General features: G+C 48.0%; 1 protein-coding gene and 1 long non-coding RNA gene across 8 annotated transcripts in view; one reads left to right on the forward strand and one right to left on the reverse strand.

Annotated features, from left to right (window-relative positions):
* Positions 1-13,613, forward strand: STK11IP (serine/threonine kinase 11 interacting protein). 2 transcript variants are annotated; one of them, XM_072617915.1, is made up of 24 exons: positions 1-125; positions 2,967-3,172; positions 3,385-3,459; positions 3,706-3,801; positions 3,914-4,021; positions 4,114-4,185; positions 4,391-4,517; positions 4,632-4,735; positions 4,885-4,983; positions 7,354-7,395; positions 7,653-7,799; positions 7,991-8,075; positions 8,606-8,953; positions 9,102-9,307; positions 9,523-9,642; positions 9,749-9,917; positions 10,197-10,424; positions 10,760-10,863; positions 10,967-11,064; positions 11,172-11,350; positions 11,567-11,648; positions 11,976-12,046; positions 12,617-12,864; positions 13,238-13,613. In XM_072617915.1, the coding sequence occupies exons 1-24, from the start codon at positions 74-76 to the stop codon at positions 13,385-13,387; spliced, it is 3,216 nt and encodes a 1,071-aa protein (XP_072474016.1). In that variant the 5' UTR covers positions 1-73; the 3' UTR covers positions 13,388-13,613. The 2 variants fall into 2 exon arrangements, 1 of the variants encoding a protein (XP_072474016.1); XR_011968963.1 differs by lacking the exon at positions 11,976-12,046.
* Positions 6,526-19,497, reverse strand: part of LOC140509877 (uncharacterized) — a 25,508-nt gene continuing 12,536 nt past the window's right edge. For 5 of the 6 annotated variants that reach the window (XR_011968965.1, XR_011968969.1, XR_011968968.1 and 2 more), the window contains one exon: positions 12,325-12,453. This is a non-coding gene — a long non-coding RNA (uncharacterized lncRNA). Of the gene's footprint in view, positions 7,150-11,549; positions 11,697-12,324; positions 12,454-19,497 lie in introns of those variants that run through there. The other variant, XR_011968967.1, reaches the window with a different exon arrangement.

Below are 19,497 nucleotides of genomic sequence, written 5' to 3' on the forward strand. Positions count from 1 at the left end.
GACTTCTCCCTCTGTCTCCTCGGAGTCGTCCTCGCCTTCTTCCTTCGGCTCCGCCCCCAAGCTCCCCGTCGCTATGGCGACCAGCTCGTTGGTGTGGAAGCTGGCGGGGCTGCTGCAGGACTCGGGTAAGGGTGCTTCCGGGTCAGAGGGCGTGGGCCCGGGGAGGGGGAAGGGAGGGAGTGCATGGGCACCTCACGTGACCGTGACCAGCCCCTCCCCGACACCCTGAAACCCAACCCTTTTGTGGGTGTCGGATTCGGTAGTTGTTCTCGCCCTCCCCAGGGGCTTCACTAGGGGGCGCCATAGTGCACGGGGGGGAGGCCTGTCTTGGAATCAGGAAGACCTGAGTTCAAATCCAGCTTCTCGGCACTTAATAGCTGTGGGACCCTGAACAAGTCACTTCACCTCTCCCTGCCTCAGTTTCCTCAGCTGTAAAATGGGAGTAATCCTGGCACCTTCCTCACAGGGTGGTGTGACAATCTGATGGCATAATTTTAAAGTATGGTGCCCCGCACATAGTAGGTCTGCTATAAATGTCAACATGATTATTATTTTAAAAGAGATAATGCTTGTTAAGCTTAGAGAAGTGTCCTGCACACAGTAGGTGCTGCATAAACGTTAACTATTATTATGATTGTGAATGGAGATGATTGTAAAAGCGCTTAGCGCGGGCACACAGTAGGTGCTGTATAAATATCAACCATTATTATTGTCATGAATAGAGATAATAACTGCAGAAGTACTTGTAGCACAGGGCCCCGCACCCAGGAGGTGATATGTAAATGTTCTGTAAAGGTAACACACCCTCTCTGAGCCTCGGTTTCTCCATTTACCCTCAGAGGGAAAGTGCTTTTCAGACCCTAAAGTGCTCCAGTTGTGTGAACTTAATAATAGCAACTAGTGTTTCTATAGGGCCTCCAGGTTGTGAAGCACTTTCTTGTATTTTCCCATTTGATTCTTACAACCATCCTGGGAGGTAGGAACTGTTCTTATTCCTGTTTTACAGATTGGAAAAGGAAATTGAGGCCCAGAGAGGTTAAGGGTCACACAGCTGGTGAGTGTCTGAGGCGGGATTTGAACTCTGGACTCCAAGTCAGGCACTTTCTCCTACTGTGTGGCCTCCAGGAATCTCTGACGTTGTTTGGAGGCTGGCACCAGGAATGGTGTTGTAGGGCTAAGAGAAGACAGTGAGGGGTCACTCAGTCCTGGGGTGGTCAGGCAAGGAGGGTTTTATGGAGGAGATGGACATCGAAGGTTGAGAACAGTTGAGTTGAAAGGGAAGTCACTGGGAGTCAGGGCCAGGAAAGATGGAGATCCACAGTGACCACAGAGTGAAGAATCCCCTCTTCTCATCCATTTCAAGTTCTGGAGCCCAAAGGTACCCAGCGTTTCCCGTGCCTGGAGTACCCTTCTACCCCACCTTCATATGCTGGAATCTCTAGCCTCTGTCAAGGCACAAATGCACCTCTGAAGCAATGCCTTTCCTGAGGTCTTCCTCTGGCCGAGCTGCCATCTCCTGTGAGGTCCCTGAGGGGCAGAAGGACTAAGAGCATCTCCATCTTCTGCTGAGCTGCCAGTCCCCCATCTCTTGTCTCCTCTCCAGCCTTTGGACAGCAGAGGAGGGACACCTTCCCTTCAGTGATGAGCATTCTCAACTCTTCTCCCACCTGCACATCCCAGTGATTCTGAGTTCCTGAAGACCATTGTCCAGACACCATTCCCCATCTTCCATCCCCCACAACGTCCCAGCTGCATCCTTCTCCTGTGCCCTCTGAAATGCCTGGAAGCATAGGCAACACACTGCCTTCAGCCTAAGTCTTTTCCTTTCCTGCTGCTTCCATCTTGCTAGCCCTGATTCCCGGCTCACCGTTCTGAGCCTTTCCAGGACTGATGGCCCCTTGGTTCGTTCTCCTGGCCACTGGCCAAATGGTGGGAGCTGGAACACTTTTTGCCTCCTGTTTCTTTGTGTTCTCCTTCTGCCTCCATTACTCAGTCACCTCCCATGGCTCCAATACAAAGTCCTGCGTTTGGTCCCCAGAGCCCTGGTTGTCTTCCATCTTTAGTGACCCATATTCGCTCTTCAGTCCAGTGACACCGGCCTCCTGGCTGTGCTGACAAGACAGTACGTGTCTGGGCTCTAGGTGTTCTCCCCAGCTTTCTCCTGCACTCTGTCCACATTGTCGGCTCACTGACTCCCCCAAGTCACAGCTAAGAGCCCATCATCTATAGGGAGCATGGCCCAGCCCCTCTTAATTCTAGAGCCCCCCCTGCCTTAGTTGTTTCCCATTTTGTCCTTTATGTGGTTCATTTGTACATTTTATTTGCTGTTGCCCCTGTGAGAACGTGAGCTCCATGAGGCGGGGGCTGCTTTTGCCTGTTTTTGTATCCCCAGCACTTAGTACAGTGCCTGCACATACTGGGTGATTAACAGATGTTTATTGGCTGATTTTTTCCCTTCTCCTCCATTTACTTTGTATATATTTTGTATTCACTTATCTGTGTACAGTAGACTTTAGCTTCCTGATGTCATGTTCTGTTTCGTTTTTGTCTAGTGGCAGGGGTTTGGGAACCTGCAGCCTTGAGACCATGTGTGGCCCTCTAGGACCTCACATGCAGCCCTTTGACTGAGTCCAAGTTTTACAGAACAAATCCTTTTATTGAAGGGATTTTTCTGCGAAGTTTGGATTCAGTCAAAGGGCCACATGAGACCCCGAGGCTGCAGGTTCTCCCACCCCGTGTCTGGCACAGGACCTGCTGCATTGTAGGATCATAGGTATGTGGACTTAGAGCTGGGAGTCACCTTACATGTCACCAACATACTCATTTTATGTGCAGTGATTTGCTTAAGGTCAAACAGTGAGAAGTGGAACTGGGATTGGGGGTCGTGATTTCTCTGTGTCTGTAGCATCCCAGCCTCATTTGTCTGCCTTCTTCTTTGGTTCTTCTCTCCCTTGTCCTCCCTGAAGGTGACCTGGTCCTGTCTGGCCGCAGCACTCTGACCCTGCTGACCACCACCTTGCAGCAGCTGAATCATGTATTCGAGCTTCACCTGGGGCCTTGGGGCCCCGGGCAGGCTGGCTTTGTGGCCCTGCCCTCCCACCCTGCTGACTCCCCAACTATCCTGCAGCTTCAATTTCTCTTTGATGTGCTACAGAAAACATTGTCACTCAAGGTTAGGGTTCAGAGGGGAACACATGGGCATTGGGGGGAAGAGGGAGCTGAGTGAGCTTGACTATATCTGAGGGGGCTGTGTGAAACCTGTTGTTTCAAGGTCTGTATGAGAGTAGACCCAGGACAGGAGGTCCCACACATTTAGGGACACGGTGCTGAGGGAGAGGCCAACCACACACCCTGGAGCTGTATTCTCTTCTCTTTCTTTCTCAGCTAGTCCATGTCCCAGGCCCTGGCCCTCAAGGCCCCATCAGGATCTTCCCTTTCAAGTCCCTGAAACAGCTGGAGGTACGATGAGATGGGCCATGGCTGTGTACAGCCCTGCTTGAAGAAGTCCTCTGGGGGTCTGAGAGGGCATTCTTTGTGAGGATCCTGGGCTGCACTTTCCTCCATCCCTAGCCACTCTCTATGTAATTGAGCTATTATGGGTTCCCCTGATTCCAGTGGAGCGTGGCCTCTTCTCCTTCCTTTTATGACCATTCCACTCCCACCATCATCTTCCATGTTGATTCCTGTCCCCTTTGCCTTCCCTAGCTGCATGCTGTCCCTCTCCACTGTCTGTGTGGCCTCCGTGGAATCTACTCTCAGCTCGAGACTCTGATCTGTAGCCGGAGCCTCCAAGCACTGGAGGTGAGGGAAGGGGGAGAGCATAGTGCCTGCTGGTGGAGAATGAGAGTCTTCATGTGGCCGTGGGGACCCTCAGAGAGTGGGCAGTGGTGCTGATCCCTTCTCCCTTGCTCAGGAACTTCTCTCAGCTTGTGGAGGGGACCTCTGCTCTGCTCTCCCCTGGCTCTCTCTGGTTTGTGCCAACTTTAGTTATAATTCATTGACTGCCTTGGACCGATCCTTGGTGAGTGGGGCAAGTAGATGCCACAGGACCCTGAAGGGAGGAGGGAGGAAGGAGAGCCCCCGAGTGACTCCTTTCCAACTTGTTTCCCTCAGCATCTTTTGTCAGCTCTTCAGATTCTGAATCTGAGTCATAATCAAGTTACGGACTGTGAAGACTTCTTGACTGTGAGTCTGAGGGTAGAGGTTGGTGGGGAGGGTTTGGTTGAGTACTATATCTGCATTCCAGCCCCTTGACAGGGTTCTTCCCTCTACCTTACTCTTTATCTCAGGCAGCCACTTTGACTTAAATCTTTGCCCATTTGGGCTGTTTCATCTCTCACATGTGGGCATAACTTTATCCTAGCCTTATTATGCCATCCCTGTCTTCCAGTCATTATCTGAATTGCAGCATCTAGATGTCTCTTATAACCACCTTCAGTCTGTCCCGGTGATGGGCCCCTCAGGGGCTGTGCTGACGACAGTGGTGCTGAGGGGTAATGAGCTTCGAAGCTTGTGTGGTGAGTCGGGATGGCCCAGAGGAGAAAGCTGGTGAGGATGGTGTGAATCTGTTCAGTGGTAGGGGCATAAGTGTGTCATGGACCTTGTCTTTTATACTGATTCTCTATGCTTAGGGCTGGATCAGCTGAGGGGCCTTCGACATCTGGATGTGGCCTATAATCTGCTGGAACAACATGGGGAGCTGATGCCCTTGAGGATGCTGGCTGAGCTCCAGAGAGTGAGAGGACCATGGGACATGGGGAATGAGGGAGAGTCAACCAAGGGCCCAAAGTACACCTATGGCTGGAAGAATGAAGTCGAGGGAGCAGTGTTCCTCCTGTCTCAGAGCCATCATCTTGGGGTTTTTATCTCCTGTCTCCTCCGCAGCTTCACCTGGAGGGGAATCCCCTGTCATTTCACCCTGATCACCGAGCAGCTACTGTCCAGTTTTTGTCACCTCAGGCCAGGAATACTTCTCCCTCTGGGGTAAGCTATTTTCCCCAATATCTGCCTTTTGCCTTCCTTTCTTCAACTTTTTTTTCTAATTTATTTATTTTTAGTTTTCAACAGTCACTTCCATAAATTTTAAATTTTCTCCCCCTCCCTCCCCAAGATGACATGCAGTCTGATATGGACTGTACACATACATTCCTGTTAAACACATTTTCACATTAGTCATGTTGCATAGAAGAATTATAATGAAGTGGAGAAACCATGAGAAAGAAAAAAACCAAAACAGAAAAAGAAAGTAGTGTACTTTACTCTGCATTCTGACGCCATGGTTCATTCTCTGGATGTGGATGGCATTTTCCATCATGAGTCCTTGGGAATTGTTTTAGGTCCTAGCATTGCTGAGAAGGTCTAAGTCTATCAAAATCAGTCATTGCACACTGTGGCTGTTACTGTGAACAGTGTTCTCCTGGTTCTGCTCACTTCATTTGGCATCGGTTAATAAACTTCACTCACCATGAGTTCATATAAGTCTTTCCAGGATTTTCTGAAGTCCGCCTGTTCATCTTTTCTTACAGCACAAGAGTATTCCGTTATGTTTATATACCACAATTTGCTTAGCCATACCCCAGTTGATGGGCATCCCCTCGATTTTCAATTCTTGGCCACCAAGAAAAGAGCTGCTATAAATATTTTTGTGCATGTGGGTCCTTTTCCCATTTTTATGATCTCTTTGGGATGCAGCCCTGGAAGTGGTATTGCTGGGTCAAAGGGTAAGTATATTCTTATAGCCCTTTGGGCATAGTTCCAAACTGCTCGCCAGAATGGTTGAATCAGCTCACAGCTCCACCAACAATGAATTAGTGTTCCAAGTCTCCCACATCTTCTCCAACATTTATCATCTTCCTGTTTTGCCATGTTAGCCAATCTGATAGGTGTGATGTGGTACCTCAGAGTTGTTTTGATTTGCATCTTTCTAATCAGTAGTAATTTAGAGCATTTTTTCATATGACTATTGATAGCTTTAATTTCTTCCTCTGAAAACTGCGTGTTCATATCCTTTGACCATTTATCAATTGGTGAATGCCTTGTATTCTTATGAATTTGACTTAGTTCTCTATATATTTTAGAAATGAGGGCTTTATCAGAAAGACTACTTGTAAAAATTCTTTCCCAGTTTTCTGCTTTCCTCCTAATCTTGGTTGCATTGGGTTTGTTTGTACAAAAACTTTTTAATTTAATTTGATCAAAATGATCCATTTTTCATTTCATAAGGTTCTCTGTCTCTTTGGTCATAAATTCCTCCATTCTCCATAAATCTGGCAGATAAACAATTCCTTGCTCCCCTGGTTTGTTTATAGTATCAGCCTTTATACCTAAATCATGTAACCCTTCTCCAACTTTTTAAAAACATTTTTTAAACAGATTTTTTGGATTGATATCTTGTTTTTACATTGCCCTCATTTTTTTCCATCCCTTCTTTTCCTGTCTGAGAGTCATCCTTGTAATAAAGATTTTTTTTTTAAATAAGGAAAGATTAAAGAAGAGAAAAATCAGTAAAATTAACACATCGAGTGATTCAACCCTGTGGACCTCAGACATTGAAAGAAGAGGCATCTTCTCATCACTCTTCTTTGGGGCAAAGCTCATTCTTCTTAATTTCGTAGCTCTCAGTTTTGTTCTGTTCTTTGCATTTACGTTGTTGTAGGCCTTGTGTCTGCTTACTTCGCTGCATCCAGTTATATGTTTCTCTGCTTCTCTGTATTCATCATGCTTATTGTTTCTTATAGCACTGTAGTCTTCTGTCAAATTCAGGTACCATATTGTTTCTCCATTCCCCAATAGATAGGCAATCTGCTTTGCTTTTCAAATTTTAAAAGTCCCCTCAGTAATAATGCTCTTGTTTTATTTATTAATGACACTGCTGCTTCCCAATGATTTCCCTTCCTCTGCCATCCTTCCCAAGTGAAGGCTGTCTTGTCAGAAAGGACAATCAAGCAAAACAAGGCAGCCGCTCCCTGGCTGTGGGGAATTGTGTCCTTCCACTTGTGCTCCACTCATTCTCCCCAGGGAGTCAGGAGAAAGTGAAGCTGTGGGTCCTTCGGAGGACCTTCTTTGCACTGCGGCCATTGTGGGAGGGGTTCTCTCACTTCTGCTTACTTTGCTTCTCCCCAGGCAATAGTTGTAGGGCCACCCTGAGACCTGTGGAACATGATGTGTGCCCATCATCTTTTTTGTTTATTCTCACCCAGCATTGGTAACATCAAAGGGAGACAATTGCAGCCTCTCATGGCCCTGCCTCCCTTCTCCCAGGGTCTGGGCGGCAGGATCATGTGCTCATGTCCCATCTGCATCACCTCCCCTCTTCCCTAGCACGCACTCACACACGTGCTTTTTTCCTTTCAGTTTCTTCTTGATGGGGAGCCATTGACACCTTGTGACTTGCAGGTCAGTGTTGTGGGAGGGACTGAGCAGGGATTGAAAGGGTGGGGCAGGCACCAGGGATTTGGGGCAGAGAGAGAGAGAGAGAGAGAGAGAGAGAGAGAGAGAGAGAGAGAGAGAGTGTGTGTGTGTGTGTGTGTGTGTGTGTGTTCCTGCCTAATTGGCAGCTATAACCCTCTTCCTTACCATGATTGGGAAAGGAAAAAGAAGCACTGATCCTCTATCATCCTCATAAAAGACCCATTCTTTTTATGTGCTTCCAGCCTCCCACATCTTCTGGCCTTTGCTCCTTGGCCCTCCCTCTCCCCTCTGCAGCTGGAAGTACCTCTGAGACGTCGTATGGCCCCGACTTGAGTGACAGCTTCTCTTCAGGAGGTGTTTTGGTTCGCCCTCTCCCTCGTAAGGCTAAGGTGAGCTCATGCTGCCTTGTGACAGGGGACTCAAGCCTCTGACATGGCTACTCTGCCAGTAATGAAAAGTATTCAACCTTCCCCTAGGCAGTTCTTTGGTTTGGGAGAGGGTAGTGGTACCTTGAGGCAAAGGGCTGGATGTCTTGGGGTCCTGCTTAACTTGAAAAAGAAATTCTGTCTGTCATTCTCAGAGCCGAGTCCGTGTGAGGCAGGCTAGTATCTCAGAGCCGAGCGATACTGACCCAGAACCCCGAACTCCAGAGCCCTCCCCTGCTGGTAAGACCTGGTCCTTGATTTTTCTTGTCTCCCCCAGATTTTCAGTTTTGTGCTTTCTGACCTTTGTATCTGTCCCTGCTGACTATTGCTACCTTCCTTACTAATCTCCTCATCTCCAACCCTTCTCTAGTTTCCCCCTTAGGAAAGGCATCCTTCTCTAAAGTCCTTCTATGATGCCATCCTCTTTGCGGTGTGATTCTCAACTCCGTGCCAACCCAGAAGGGAAGCTCTAGGTTCTACCAAACTGAAAAGGCTTTGAGGACCAGCCTAGAAATGGACTGACCTAAGCTCAAAAAACCTCATTACTGGGTTAGCCACAGGGCCTCAGCCTTAGCAGCCCACAAAGAGCCTCTTCTAAGGCACTAAGGAATTTCAGCCTGCATTGATGAAGGCCACCCCTCCTCCCACCCTGCTTCCTCCCCACTATGAAGTCCTAGGTCCTTGAAGATGGAAGAATCCTGAAAGGCATGGACGAACATTGGAAGATGTATTGTGGCACTGCTGCTCACCTTGTGTTCTGTCTCTTCTAGGCTGGTTTGTGCAGCAGCAACGGGAGCTTGAGCTTATGAACAGTTTTCGGGAGAGATTTGGTTGTGATTGGCTGCAGTACCGTAGCCACCTCGAGACTCCTGGGACGCCTCCTCTGGAGACCCCCAAGACCTCTGACTTGGGTCCAGTCCCTGTGGACCCTCCAGACCCTCAGAGCCTTTCTAGCTCAGTGCAGCTGGGGGATGGAGCCAGTAGTTTAGATGAATCCATTCTGACCGGGCCAGGAGAGGAAAAGATTGAGGAGGAGGAACAGATGATGGAAGTGGCAACTGTGGAAGAAGACACCAAGGAGGAGCAGGAGGAGGAGATAGAAGATCAGGAAGTGGAGGGTAAGTGGCCTTTTGCTGTCTCACCCTGGGAGGCAAGGGCATGGATGGTTTTTAGGGGAGGGAGGCAGTGGGAGATGAGCAGGGGGACTCAGAGATGTATCTCAGCATCTGTACAGTCTGAGGGCCTTGCAGCGGGGTTTCTCTACAGCGGAGCTATGTCGTCCCATGCTGGTGTGTCTCCTGGAGGGGACTGATAGGGTGCGTGGCCAGGAGAGGTTTCTACGGGTCACATCTGGGCATCTGCTGGAGGTAGAACTGCAGGCAGCACGGACCCTGGAGCGACTGGACCTTCGTAGCCTTTGGGCGGCTGAGTTAGAGACAGAGCCTCAGACCCAGAGCGGGGCCATGCCTGTGGTGAGAGCCAGAGCTGAGGAGAATTAGTGGGATTTGCTGGTTGGAGCAGGAGGGAAAGGCTCTGGGGGACAGTCACACCCCTAGGCTGAGGGAGAATTTTGTTCTGGGCCATATGGCGTGTCTCCCCTCGGCCCTCCTGGCATTCATCAGAAAGGTGCGCTCTGTCCCATACCCTAAGAGGCCTTCCTTTCCTCTTCTCTCCCCCCGCTCTCCAGGACTCTGACCATGCTGCTACCAGTGGCCCTATTATTGTCCTACGCTTCTCCTACATCCGTTCTGACCGGCGGCTGCGGCGATACCTGGTGTTAGAGCCTGATTCCCATGCTGCTGTGCAGGTGAAGCCTGGTGTTGGGCAAAGCCAGGGTAGGATCAGCAGAAGGGTGGCAGTTGGCAGGCAGGAGGAAGAGGACGATTCTCTTCTGTGATGCTTTTACATTTCAGGAGCTACTGGCCGTCTTAGCCCCAGCAGCAGCTGCCCTGAGGCTTCAGGCTGGGGTAGGCAGAGGCCAAGCAGGAGGCCAGCTTCGATGCCTCCGCTGCCATCAGATCAGCTCAGTGATGACTCCTCAGGAGGAGATGGATGTCCAGGGCAAATGGACTTCAAAGACTGGTAGGGGGCCTGGCCATTTTTCCTTCCTGTCTGTCCTTCCATCTTAGGGAGGGAACAGTCCCAGCTTGATGTTGAGGAGGGGTCTGGCAGGAGAGATCAGAGCTTTGAGGGATGGTGTGGGGATGATGAAACCTCATGGAGAAGGCGGGAGGTGTGCATAGGAGCTGGGGGAGCCACCAGCCAGGAACAGGACGAGAGAACAGACGTGAGAGCCTTATTGACGAAGCATGTTGGCTACTGGAACCATGCTCCCACCTCAGGGTCCTACTCTCTCCGCAGACGGCCCGCTTCTGTGTCCCCTGTGTGGCAGTGACCATGTGGTGTTGTTGCCTCAGCATGATGTAGCCCCCCAAGGGGAGCAGAAGGAAGGGGAGTTGGACCCAGCTTCCACCACGCTTCCTAGAACCCCTCTGGGCTCTCCAGATGAGGGCTATGGCGATAATTCCAGCAGTCCTTCCCTCCAGGCCTGTGCACCCCATGCCACTGACAGCTGGGGCCTTCATCCTCGTGAGTATGGGACAGACTTAGGGGAAGTTCAGTGAGGAAATGCACTGCATTGGAGTCGGAAGGCCTGTTTCCAGAGTTCAGGCTCTGACACTCAACTAGTTGTAGGATCACCGACAACTTAGCTTTGCTAAGCCTCAATTTCCCTATTCATAAAATAGGAATAATAATGCACTAACTGCCACATAAGGTTGATGTGAGAAAAGTGCTTTGTAAACCTTGAAGTGCCGTAAAGGTGTAAGCTAGTATTGTTTATTATTGAGATATGAGATTCCCTGGGGGAGGGAGTATCCAGTTAGCAGTTGTCTAGCTGGACTCATTCTGTCCCTGGCCTTCAGCTTCTGACCGCTCTGGTCTCCGCGCTGTGGATCACCGACTCCGACTCTTCCTGGATGTTGAGATATTTGAAGATGTCCAGGAAGAGTTTCAGTGCTGTCTCAAGGTGGGGCCCAATTCTTCCTCTAGTCTATCTGTTCCTTTCTCAGGACCTGTACTCACCCTGGCTCTGAATCCTCTACAACTCTGGCCCTGCGCTTCCCTCCTAGGTGCCAGTGATACTACGTAGCCAGTCCAAGGAGTTTTCTTCCCTTGTTGTTGTGTCTGATGTCCGGCTTTATGTGTTGGAGGTGACTGGGGAGATGCGGTGAGTGAGGAATGACTGGGGAAGAGGAAGAGGGGAACTCTGCCTGTGAAAGTGTTTTTCTCCCTTGGCTCATTTCTCTGGTCACTCTGCCTTCCCTCTCTCCACAGAGGTCAGCCATCTAGCTGGCTGCAGCCATGCGTGACCGTCTCTCTACAGGACCTGAGCTGCCTAGAACTCGGCCTGGCCGGGCAGAGCCTTCGACTGGAGTGGGCAGGGGGTGGAGGTGGCTGCATCTTGCTGCCACGGGAACCCCAGTGCTGCCGTGCATTCCTAGAGGAGCTCAGCGGTGAGGGGCCCATGGATTTGGGGCTGGGGAGGAGCATTGAGGCCCCTCGGTGATGTTGCTGAAAGCTTGGAACTTAGGAGTGTGAAGGGTGAGGGGTGAGGGTGGCAGGGATGGAGAAGACCAGTGACTACTTGAAGAGGCTTCTTAGAAGTGAGGCAAGCACCTGAGCCTGACCCCTGTTCCCCACTCCCAATCTCACCTTGTGGCCCTCTCCAGCCACCCTTCAGCTGCTGCCTCCTGGCCGAAGGCCCCGTGTCACTGCCAGCAGAGAGGAAGTGACTCCTCAGCACCGACTCTGGTAAGTTCTACATGGTGCCTTCAAGTCCTCTCCATCCCACTTACCCAGCTGTGAAAACCAAGATGGGGTGTTGGGTTAAGAACAACTCTACAGAACACTTTCTCTGTTCAGTCCTCCCAAAGAGACAAAACTCTGCTCACTGCTGTCCATTCTGCCCTTGGCCAGCCCCTGCATCCTGCTCCCACAGTCATCTTCTTCCATGGGCCCCTATAGTCTTCTCTGCCACTGCCCTTCACCCATTCCCTCTCTGCCATATCCATATTCTCCCTGCCCCTCTACCTAGCCTGCCACTGATACCCATTCCCTCCCATGGCCCCTGCCCCCCAGGCCATTGCTAGATACCGACTCCAGCCCTGAGGACCCCCAGTTCTTCTACTTGCAGGCGTTTCTGGTTGAAGGTACTACATCTGGGGGGTGAGGGGAATGGATCTCTTGGGCAAATCCCTCCTGACACTGTGGGCACACTGAGATGAAGGGCCTTGTCTGCCTCTGCTCTGGGAAGGCTTGGGAGTTTTGGAATAGGGGTTGAATCACAGTTTGTTAAGGTGGGCTGGATCTCACCTAAGTTTAAGTCTGTATTGTTGCAGTGACTTGGTGGGCCTCACTTCTCACCCTCACTTCCACCTCAAGAGAGATAGCCATCTGGCCACCCTTTATTGGGCTAAAGAAAACAGAATGTGGCTACCCCTCACTTTATTTGTTCTGGGTGGTGGAGAAGATCTTGTAACTCTTCAGGCTCTTCACAGGATCATGGAGGTTCTGGAAGCCACAGGCTTCTTGGGTTTTAGGATGAGGGCTTATAGCACTAGGGGAGAGATTGAAAAAATTAATGACTGATCATACACTATTATGCCCCCTCACCCCAACATTGCAGTGCTGGCTTCTGCCCTTTTTCTCCCTTCAGGCAGGGAGCGCTTCACAATCATCTCAGGTCCTATGTCTGTTGGCCTTCATTTCCCTCTCTTCAGGCTCCACTTCCTGCCCAGTGTCCCTGTTGATAACTCCATCCACCTTGTACCTGCTGGATGAAGATCCCATGTGGTCCCAGGCTGAGCCTTCCCCTCCAGAGACAGCTAGAGAAGCATCCATAATGACCCTTCCTTCAAGACTGGATGCTTCTGTCCATGTCCATGATCAGCAACCACTCAGCAGCCTCAACTCCATACAGGTTTATCGAACAACCCCGATGGACTTTCGCCTGGCTCTGTATGATGAGGTATGTGTATTTGGAGGGGAGTTGTGAATGTTTTGGGGAGAAAATAGGCAGTCTGGAAGGGGAAGGTACAGAGACTAGAAAAAGCAGGAAACCTTGGAGAGGGCATGGCATCAGGAGGGAAAATGATGGGTAGACCAGAGGAAGCTAAGACTTTGGGAGAGGTAATTAGGAACACTGTTGTACCATGGGTAATCGAGGTAAAGGGAGATGAAGGACCAGAAGACTTGGGACTCGGGACAAGAAAAGTGGTGCTGTAGGGCTGGGAAGAAAGAAGAGAGATGTGGGGGAGTGGCTTTTCCTCCAGGGCCTCTCTCCACTAGCATGATCTCAGCTTCCTGTGTGCTAGAGAGGTCACTGCTGCCTTGGCCCGTAGGTATCGAGACTTGAGAGCTTTTGGTCGCTTCGTGTTGTGTGTCCAGAGCAATTGACTGCACTGTTGGATTGGATCCGAGGTCCCTGGGAAGAGCTATTTTCCATTGGACTTCGAGTGGTGACCCGGGAGGTCCCAGACACTGATCCGTGAGACTGAGAACTGTACTCTCTGGGAACTGAACTGACCTGTCATGCTATTCATGGTCCAGTCTCCTGCCCCAAATTTGCCTGAGGGAAGGACAAGAGTATGCTGCTGTGCTCCCTGGGCAGCTCTGACTGGAGGGGAACGAGCTGTCAGCAGAGATGATGGTCCAGGGATCAGCTCAATGTGACATTGACTGTTTCTCAGGTGCCAATAAAGTTTTTTCCATTCCTGATGTCATGACTATGACTGGGTCAATGGGGCTGCCAGGAGGTTGGTTGGACCGTCTAAGTCTAGGTCAGGCTGTATTATGGTACAGATTCCCAGTGTCTAACAAGGTGGGGTTTGGGAGGCTGGGTGGGGAAAGCCTCGCTTTCCTTTTCTTCCCTGTTGGAGTCATGATGGCAGGCTATGTGAAGGCACTACCTCAGGGAGGCTGACATAATTTCCAGCAAGTGGCTGAAGTTTCTCCAAATTTCCCATTTCCCTAGTGACAATATCATTTGTCCCATAGGAGACTGGAAAGCTAGAAAAAAGCTATGGATTTTTCCCCTTCCCTAGTGATGTGTGGTGTCTCCTTGTTTCATCTGCCACAAGAGGGCAGTGGGTCTTCAGCCCTCCTTGGAGGTCCTTCTCTTGCAGAAAGGCCTTTTCAGGAACAGGGTTGGTTGGACTGAACCACTGGATTGTTAGCTCTGGTGTTTTGCAGGCCAAGTGAAGAAGGCCAAGGGCCTAGCTGCAAGGCCCTGTGGGTCAATGAGCTGCCTCCACCAGTCCACCCAAACCCAGCCAGTCCCTCTCCAAGTGTCTGGCCACAAAGGGCCAGCATGTGTGGACAGGTCAGTGCAAGTTCACCTCTAGCCCTGGAACCATAGCCAGGGTGCATGCCGTCCTCAGCCCGAATCAATGTTCTTCTGGGGCTCAACGAAGATCATGGACGCAAAAGATTCTTCTAGTCACGAATTGCCCCATTGATACAAGCTATTGCTGTTTGGTTGTAGGGAAGGGGACAGAATAAGGGCTTGTGCAGACTCACTGCAGACCTTAAACTCCATCCTGGGAATCACTGTCTCTGTTGTCTCCTAGAGGTAAAGGTTAGTGCTGGAAGCGACCTAAGAAATCATTTAGTACAGGCTCCTTATTTATACGGTGTTTTATGGTTTACAAATAAAACAACAGTGAGGTGTAGGTGCTATTATTTTTACAGAAGGGAAAACAGGCAGGTAGCAGTGAAGTGCCTTCTCAGAGTCACATAGTGAATGTCTGAGGCAGTGTTTAAATTTGGGCTTCCTGGCTCCAGGTCCACAGCTCTGTACCATAGAGAATGGGAGAGATTGGTTGGGACCAAGCTCTGAAGAACTTGAAAAGCCAACTAGAAAAGTTTATAGAGGTCATTGGAATTGAATGAGTAAGGAGAGTGATGTGGACTATCTTGTGCTTTAGGAAAATCACAATGGTAACTGTGGAGAATGAATTGGAGTAAGGAGACACTTGAGAGTTACTGGAAGAGTTCAGCTGAGAGTTGTGGAAGAACCTAACCAAGGATATATGAATAGAGGGAAAGGGTTGAGATGCTTGCAGGCAATATGGAGGTCAAAACTTCTGGGATTTGGCAAGTAATTCTATGTTGGAGGGAGAGGAAGAGGAGAGGAAGAAATCAGCCACTGGCTTCAATGAGCACTGTGGCAAAGGAGAAGTTTATAAGATGGGCTAAATAATCACCTGGTGGAGCCTTGGGAGACATTAGTTTTAGGAGATGAGGCTGGAAGCAAAGGTATGGAGTGAGGAACTCTGATGCATGAGGACACTGGGGAACAGAAAGGAGGATAGAGATGCTGCATCAAGAAACGTCACCTACTTGGGTTTTGCCTAAGGTGGGCCCTGAATGCCCCACTTAATTTTTTTTACCTCAGTGAAATTTTAATGAACAAAATTAAAACTTTCTTAAAATGTTAGCACACATTTAGTAATATGCACAGATGGCATCTCTTTTCGCTTCATTGATTTTATAGGGGTAGAGACTTAATTTTATTGGGATAGGTGAGTTGTCTCCTACCAATACAGGTCCTCACTTTGTATGGTCTTACAGTTACCTGGAGGGCATGGGAAAGTTGAGCTTGTTTTCAGGGTCACAGCCAATATGTGGCAGAGGCAATGATTTTATGTAACTCAGAAACTAGAGCAAGTATTTTCTCATTGTTAAAGTCTTGCTCTGCCTCTCAAAGATACCTTTGAAAACAAACACATTTGAGATCTTGTGATGGTCTGCAGATTATAGGATTCAGAGGAAGAAGAAACCTCAGAGATCATCTAACATTGCTGTCTCATTATTTATAGATAAGAGGGTAAAGTCTCTTTTTGCCCAAGCTGAACAGTGAACAGCACCTCCAGGATTAGAGGCTAGGTGCTCTGACTGCAATCCCAGGACCCTTTCTACATTGCATCGGAAGGTGGGATTACAGTCTGAGTGAACAAGTCATTTAATCTATGTGTGCCTCAGTTTCCTTATCTGCAAAATGGGGATGATAATAGTACTTACCTTATAAGGTTGTTCTGAGGATTAAATGAAATACACACATACGGTACTTTGCAGACTTTCAAGTGTTAGGGAAATACCAGGCATTATTGTTGCTGTTATTCCACTGTGTTGAAGGAGCAGAATGACTAAGCTGATGGGACAAGGTCAAGTAGTGTGACCCTCAGAGGGAGCATAATCACTTGTGGCTCACAAACACTTGTTTGAATAAGAACTGTATCCATTCCCTTAGCGATCGGATTCCTTGCAAACGTCTTCAGTTTCTTTAAGGTTGGGAAACGGCCTTCCCGCATTTTTTCCTTGAGACATAGTGCGGTTAATAGGGGTGTGCTAAGAAATGTTTAACAACCAGCTTGCTGGGGAAAAATTGTACGCAGGACACCCTTTTAAATTTAATCTGCATCACTCTCTTAAGTCTAGACAATCGACTGTAACATTTTTGGATTTCTGAGGGGTTAAAAGCTCATGCTGAAAGTTTAAGCTGAACACCCCCAGTTCCGTAAGATGTTCCTTTTATACCACAGGCTTCAGTCCTGCCTTCTTCTGGGTGGCATCCAGATTAACATCCTTCCTAAAATATGGTGACCAGAGCATCCAGATGTGGTCTGGCCAGGGCCAAGTACAGAAGGACCACCACTTTCCTTGTTCTGGATGATATAATGCTCTGAATGCAGTGAAGGCTCAATCGAGGTTTTCTGGATATAATGTCAACCTTGTTGTCCCATGTCGAGCTTGGAGTCCACTGAAACCTCCAGATCACTTTCACATAAACTGTCATCTTGCCACACTTCTCCCAAGAGACAATTCTGTTCTCATTGTACTTCATTTTGTTAGTTAATATTTATTAAGTACCTACTCTGTGCTTAGCACTTTTGGGAGGTACAAGGAAGTAGACAAAATGCCCCCTGAACCAAGAAGCTTAAAGGCTCAGGATATCTATTGATGGGATGCATGCATGCAGGGAGCTGTCATATAACAAGGTAAGACTAGAAAGTATGTGCTCCAGGGAGCTCAGCTTCTAGGACAGAACCACAGACTTAGAGTTGCAAAGCCTGTTATAAATATTCCTGTTCAGTTCTTGGCATTTTACTAGATCAATCAGTCAGCCAATAAACATGTATGAAAGGTCCATAGACTAGGTGCCAGGCCCAGACAGGCCCAGGGAAGCTAGGAGGGAAGGACAGAGCTTTTCTTGGCTCCTAGTCCAGTACATTCACTCCAGAGACAGCAGAGATGTTCAATGAGGTATGACACTGCTGCTGTTTCCGTCCATTCTCTTGTCCACAGACACTTTTAGTGACTTTGGAAAATACGGCCCCCTAATTGGGTTTGTTGCTGCCATGAATTCAGTCATGCCCTTTGAGTTCTGCATTGTAGTGTCACCTGAGATGAGACCTGTGATTTTATTGCTATAGGGAACTCCCAGGGGAGCAAACACCCTCCACCAGTGTAGGTTTACACCTTTTCTGCAACTTGGCTTTAGAGAGCTGGTAGAGGGCATTAAGTGACTTGTAAAAATGCCATTGTGTGTCAGGGGCACGACTTGAAGAGGCAAGGCTCAGGTCTTAGTGGCTCCAAGGTTGCTTATCCAGGAGGCATTCTAGGGTCTATAAATCAGCTTTTTTTTTTTTTTCCTCTTCCTGATGTTGCCTTGTAGTGTTTGCAACTTTGCAGTCAGAAGGGGAGATGTCTGAATCTTAGTGCCCTCAAAGTAGCATGACATTTCAGTCTGGCTCTTGGTTTACTTATTGGCATGCACAGTGGGCCATGTTTGTAGTGACTGTCAAATTGATTTGCACTGGAGTGACACCACGTTTTCCCATTTGTCTTTTGATTCTTTCAGAACCGCTGGGCTGTCTGGGCCAGTTCTGTAAGACCTGCCTTCCATATTGCAATTGTTCATTATTAACTTACAATGGGCTTACAAAATTTCCTTTCTTACATAATAATCATGGGGTTTTAGAATCAGCTATCAGGGATTCTTCAAGATATTTCTGTTTATTAAATATTTCCCAATTACAATTTAAAAACATTTAACATTCATTTTTTAAAATTTTGAATTTTTAAAAATTCTCTCCTTTCCTCCCATCCTTCCCTTGAGAAGGCAAGCCATATGATATTGATTGTACATGTGAAGTCCATGCAAAATATATTTCCATAATTTACCAGTAATTCTTAATATTTTTTGGGTAATGGTTTCCTTTGAAAGTCTGATCAAGCCCTGTGGATTCCTTCTTGGAATGTTTTAAGGGCATAAAATAAGGAATCCCAAAGGAAATCAATAATATTAAAATGCAGTTATATGTATATACCCACATATATACATACACTAACATACATAAATGTATTATTCAAACACACACGCATACATATAACCTATTTTTATATACATATATCCCTACTCTTAAAGATTCTCATTTTGTCCCAATGCCACTCCAGAACTTGTTCAGATAACCAGTCATTCAATAATCAAACTGCAAACATTTTTCTTGTGAATAGCATTTTACCTTTTCCAATTACATGTAAAGATAGTTTTCACCCTTCATTTTTTATAAGATTTAGACTCCAAATTTTTCTCTTTCCACCCCCCCAACATGGTAAGCAATCTGACAGAAGTTCAACATGTGCAATCATGTTAAATGTATTTTCACATCAGTCGTGTACGTCAAGCATTTGTTAAACACTTCCATCCTGAACACTGAGGATAGATACAGAGTCAGGACTGGAGAAGAGGGAAAATCTGCTAGGCAAAACCTCTTCCAAGCCCTGGGACTGGTCTCAGCCGGAATTTGCTTTTCATCTAATTTTCTTAATACCTGTCACTCACAACCTATCTAGTCTCAAGCTAGACTCCCTCTCAACTGGAGAGGATTGAGGGGAGAAGAAAGGAAGTTTGAACTTTTTTCCAAATTTAGACTGCTCAGTTGTGTCTGTCCCTGGTCTTTGTTTTTTCTCAGGTAAAAAAAGGCAAACCAAAGAGAGGGATGGGATCAGGTAGGAGTGATACGAGAGAGTGTCCAGGAGTTAAAGCCTTTATTTAGGAAGTCCCAAAGGGCCCTGGGCTTGCTTTATGGACTAAAAACATGGGAGAAACCATGGGACTGTCTTTATTTCTGCAGCGGGCCAGAGATGAAGAGAAGGGCAGATCAGAAATAACAGATGACAGCAGATGAGTGAGACAATCACTTTTGGAACCAACCCTGTTTCCAAGTTAGGAAACTGCGTGTACATTCAAGATGACTTTGTATGTCTCTAACCCTCCTGATCCTGGTGCTAACTCACACATTCCATTCTCCTATGCTCCCTCCTCCCCATCTGTTGTGCTCTCTGTGCTGTTCCCTACAAGTGAGCAGTTTCCTTTATCCATTTCTTCGTCCACCTCTCAGACAGATAAGGCAAGAGACATAGAAGAGTGAATTTGGAATCAGAGAAATCACAAGATCAAAATATACTAGCATTGGGAAGGAAGTCTGAAGTCATTTAGTCCAAGAAATGCTGAAGTAAGAATTGCCCCTTCTGTGGTGACTCCAGAAATGGTTAGGTAGCTTCTGAGTAAGGACTTCTAGTGAGAAAGGACCCTTCA

The sequence above is a fragment of the Notamacropus eugenii genome, chromosome 6 (genome assembly GCF_028372415.1).
Source record: "Notamacropus eugenii isolate mMacEug1 chromosome 6, mMacEug1.pri_v2, whole genome shotgun sequence".
In the NCBI taxonomy this organism is placed as follows: Eukaryota; Metazoa; Chordata; class Mammalia; order Diprotodontia; family Macropodidae; genus Notamacropus; species Notamacropus eugenii.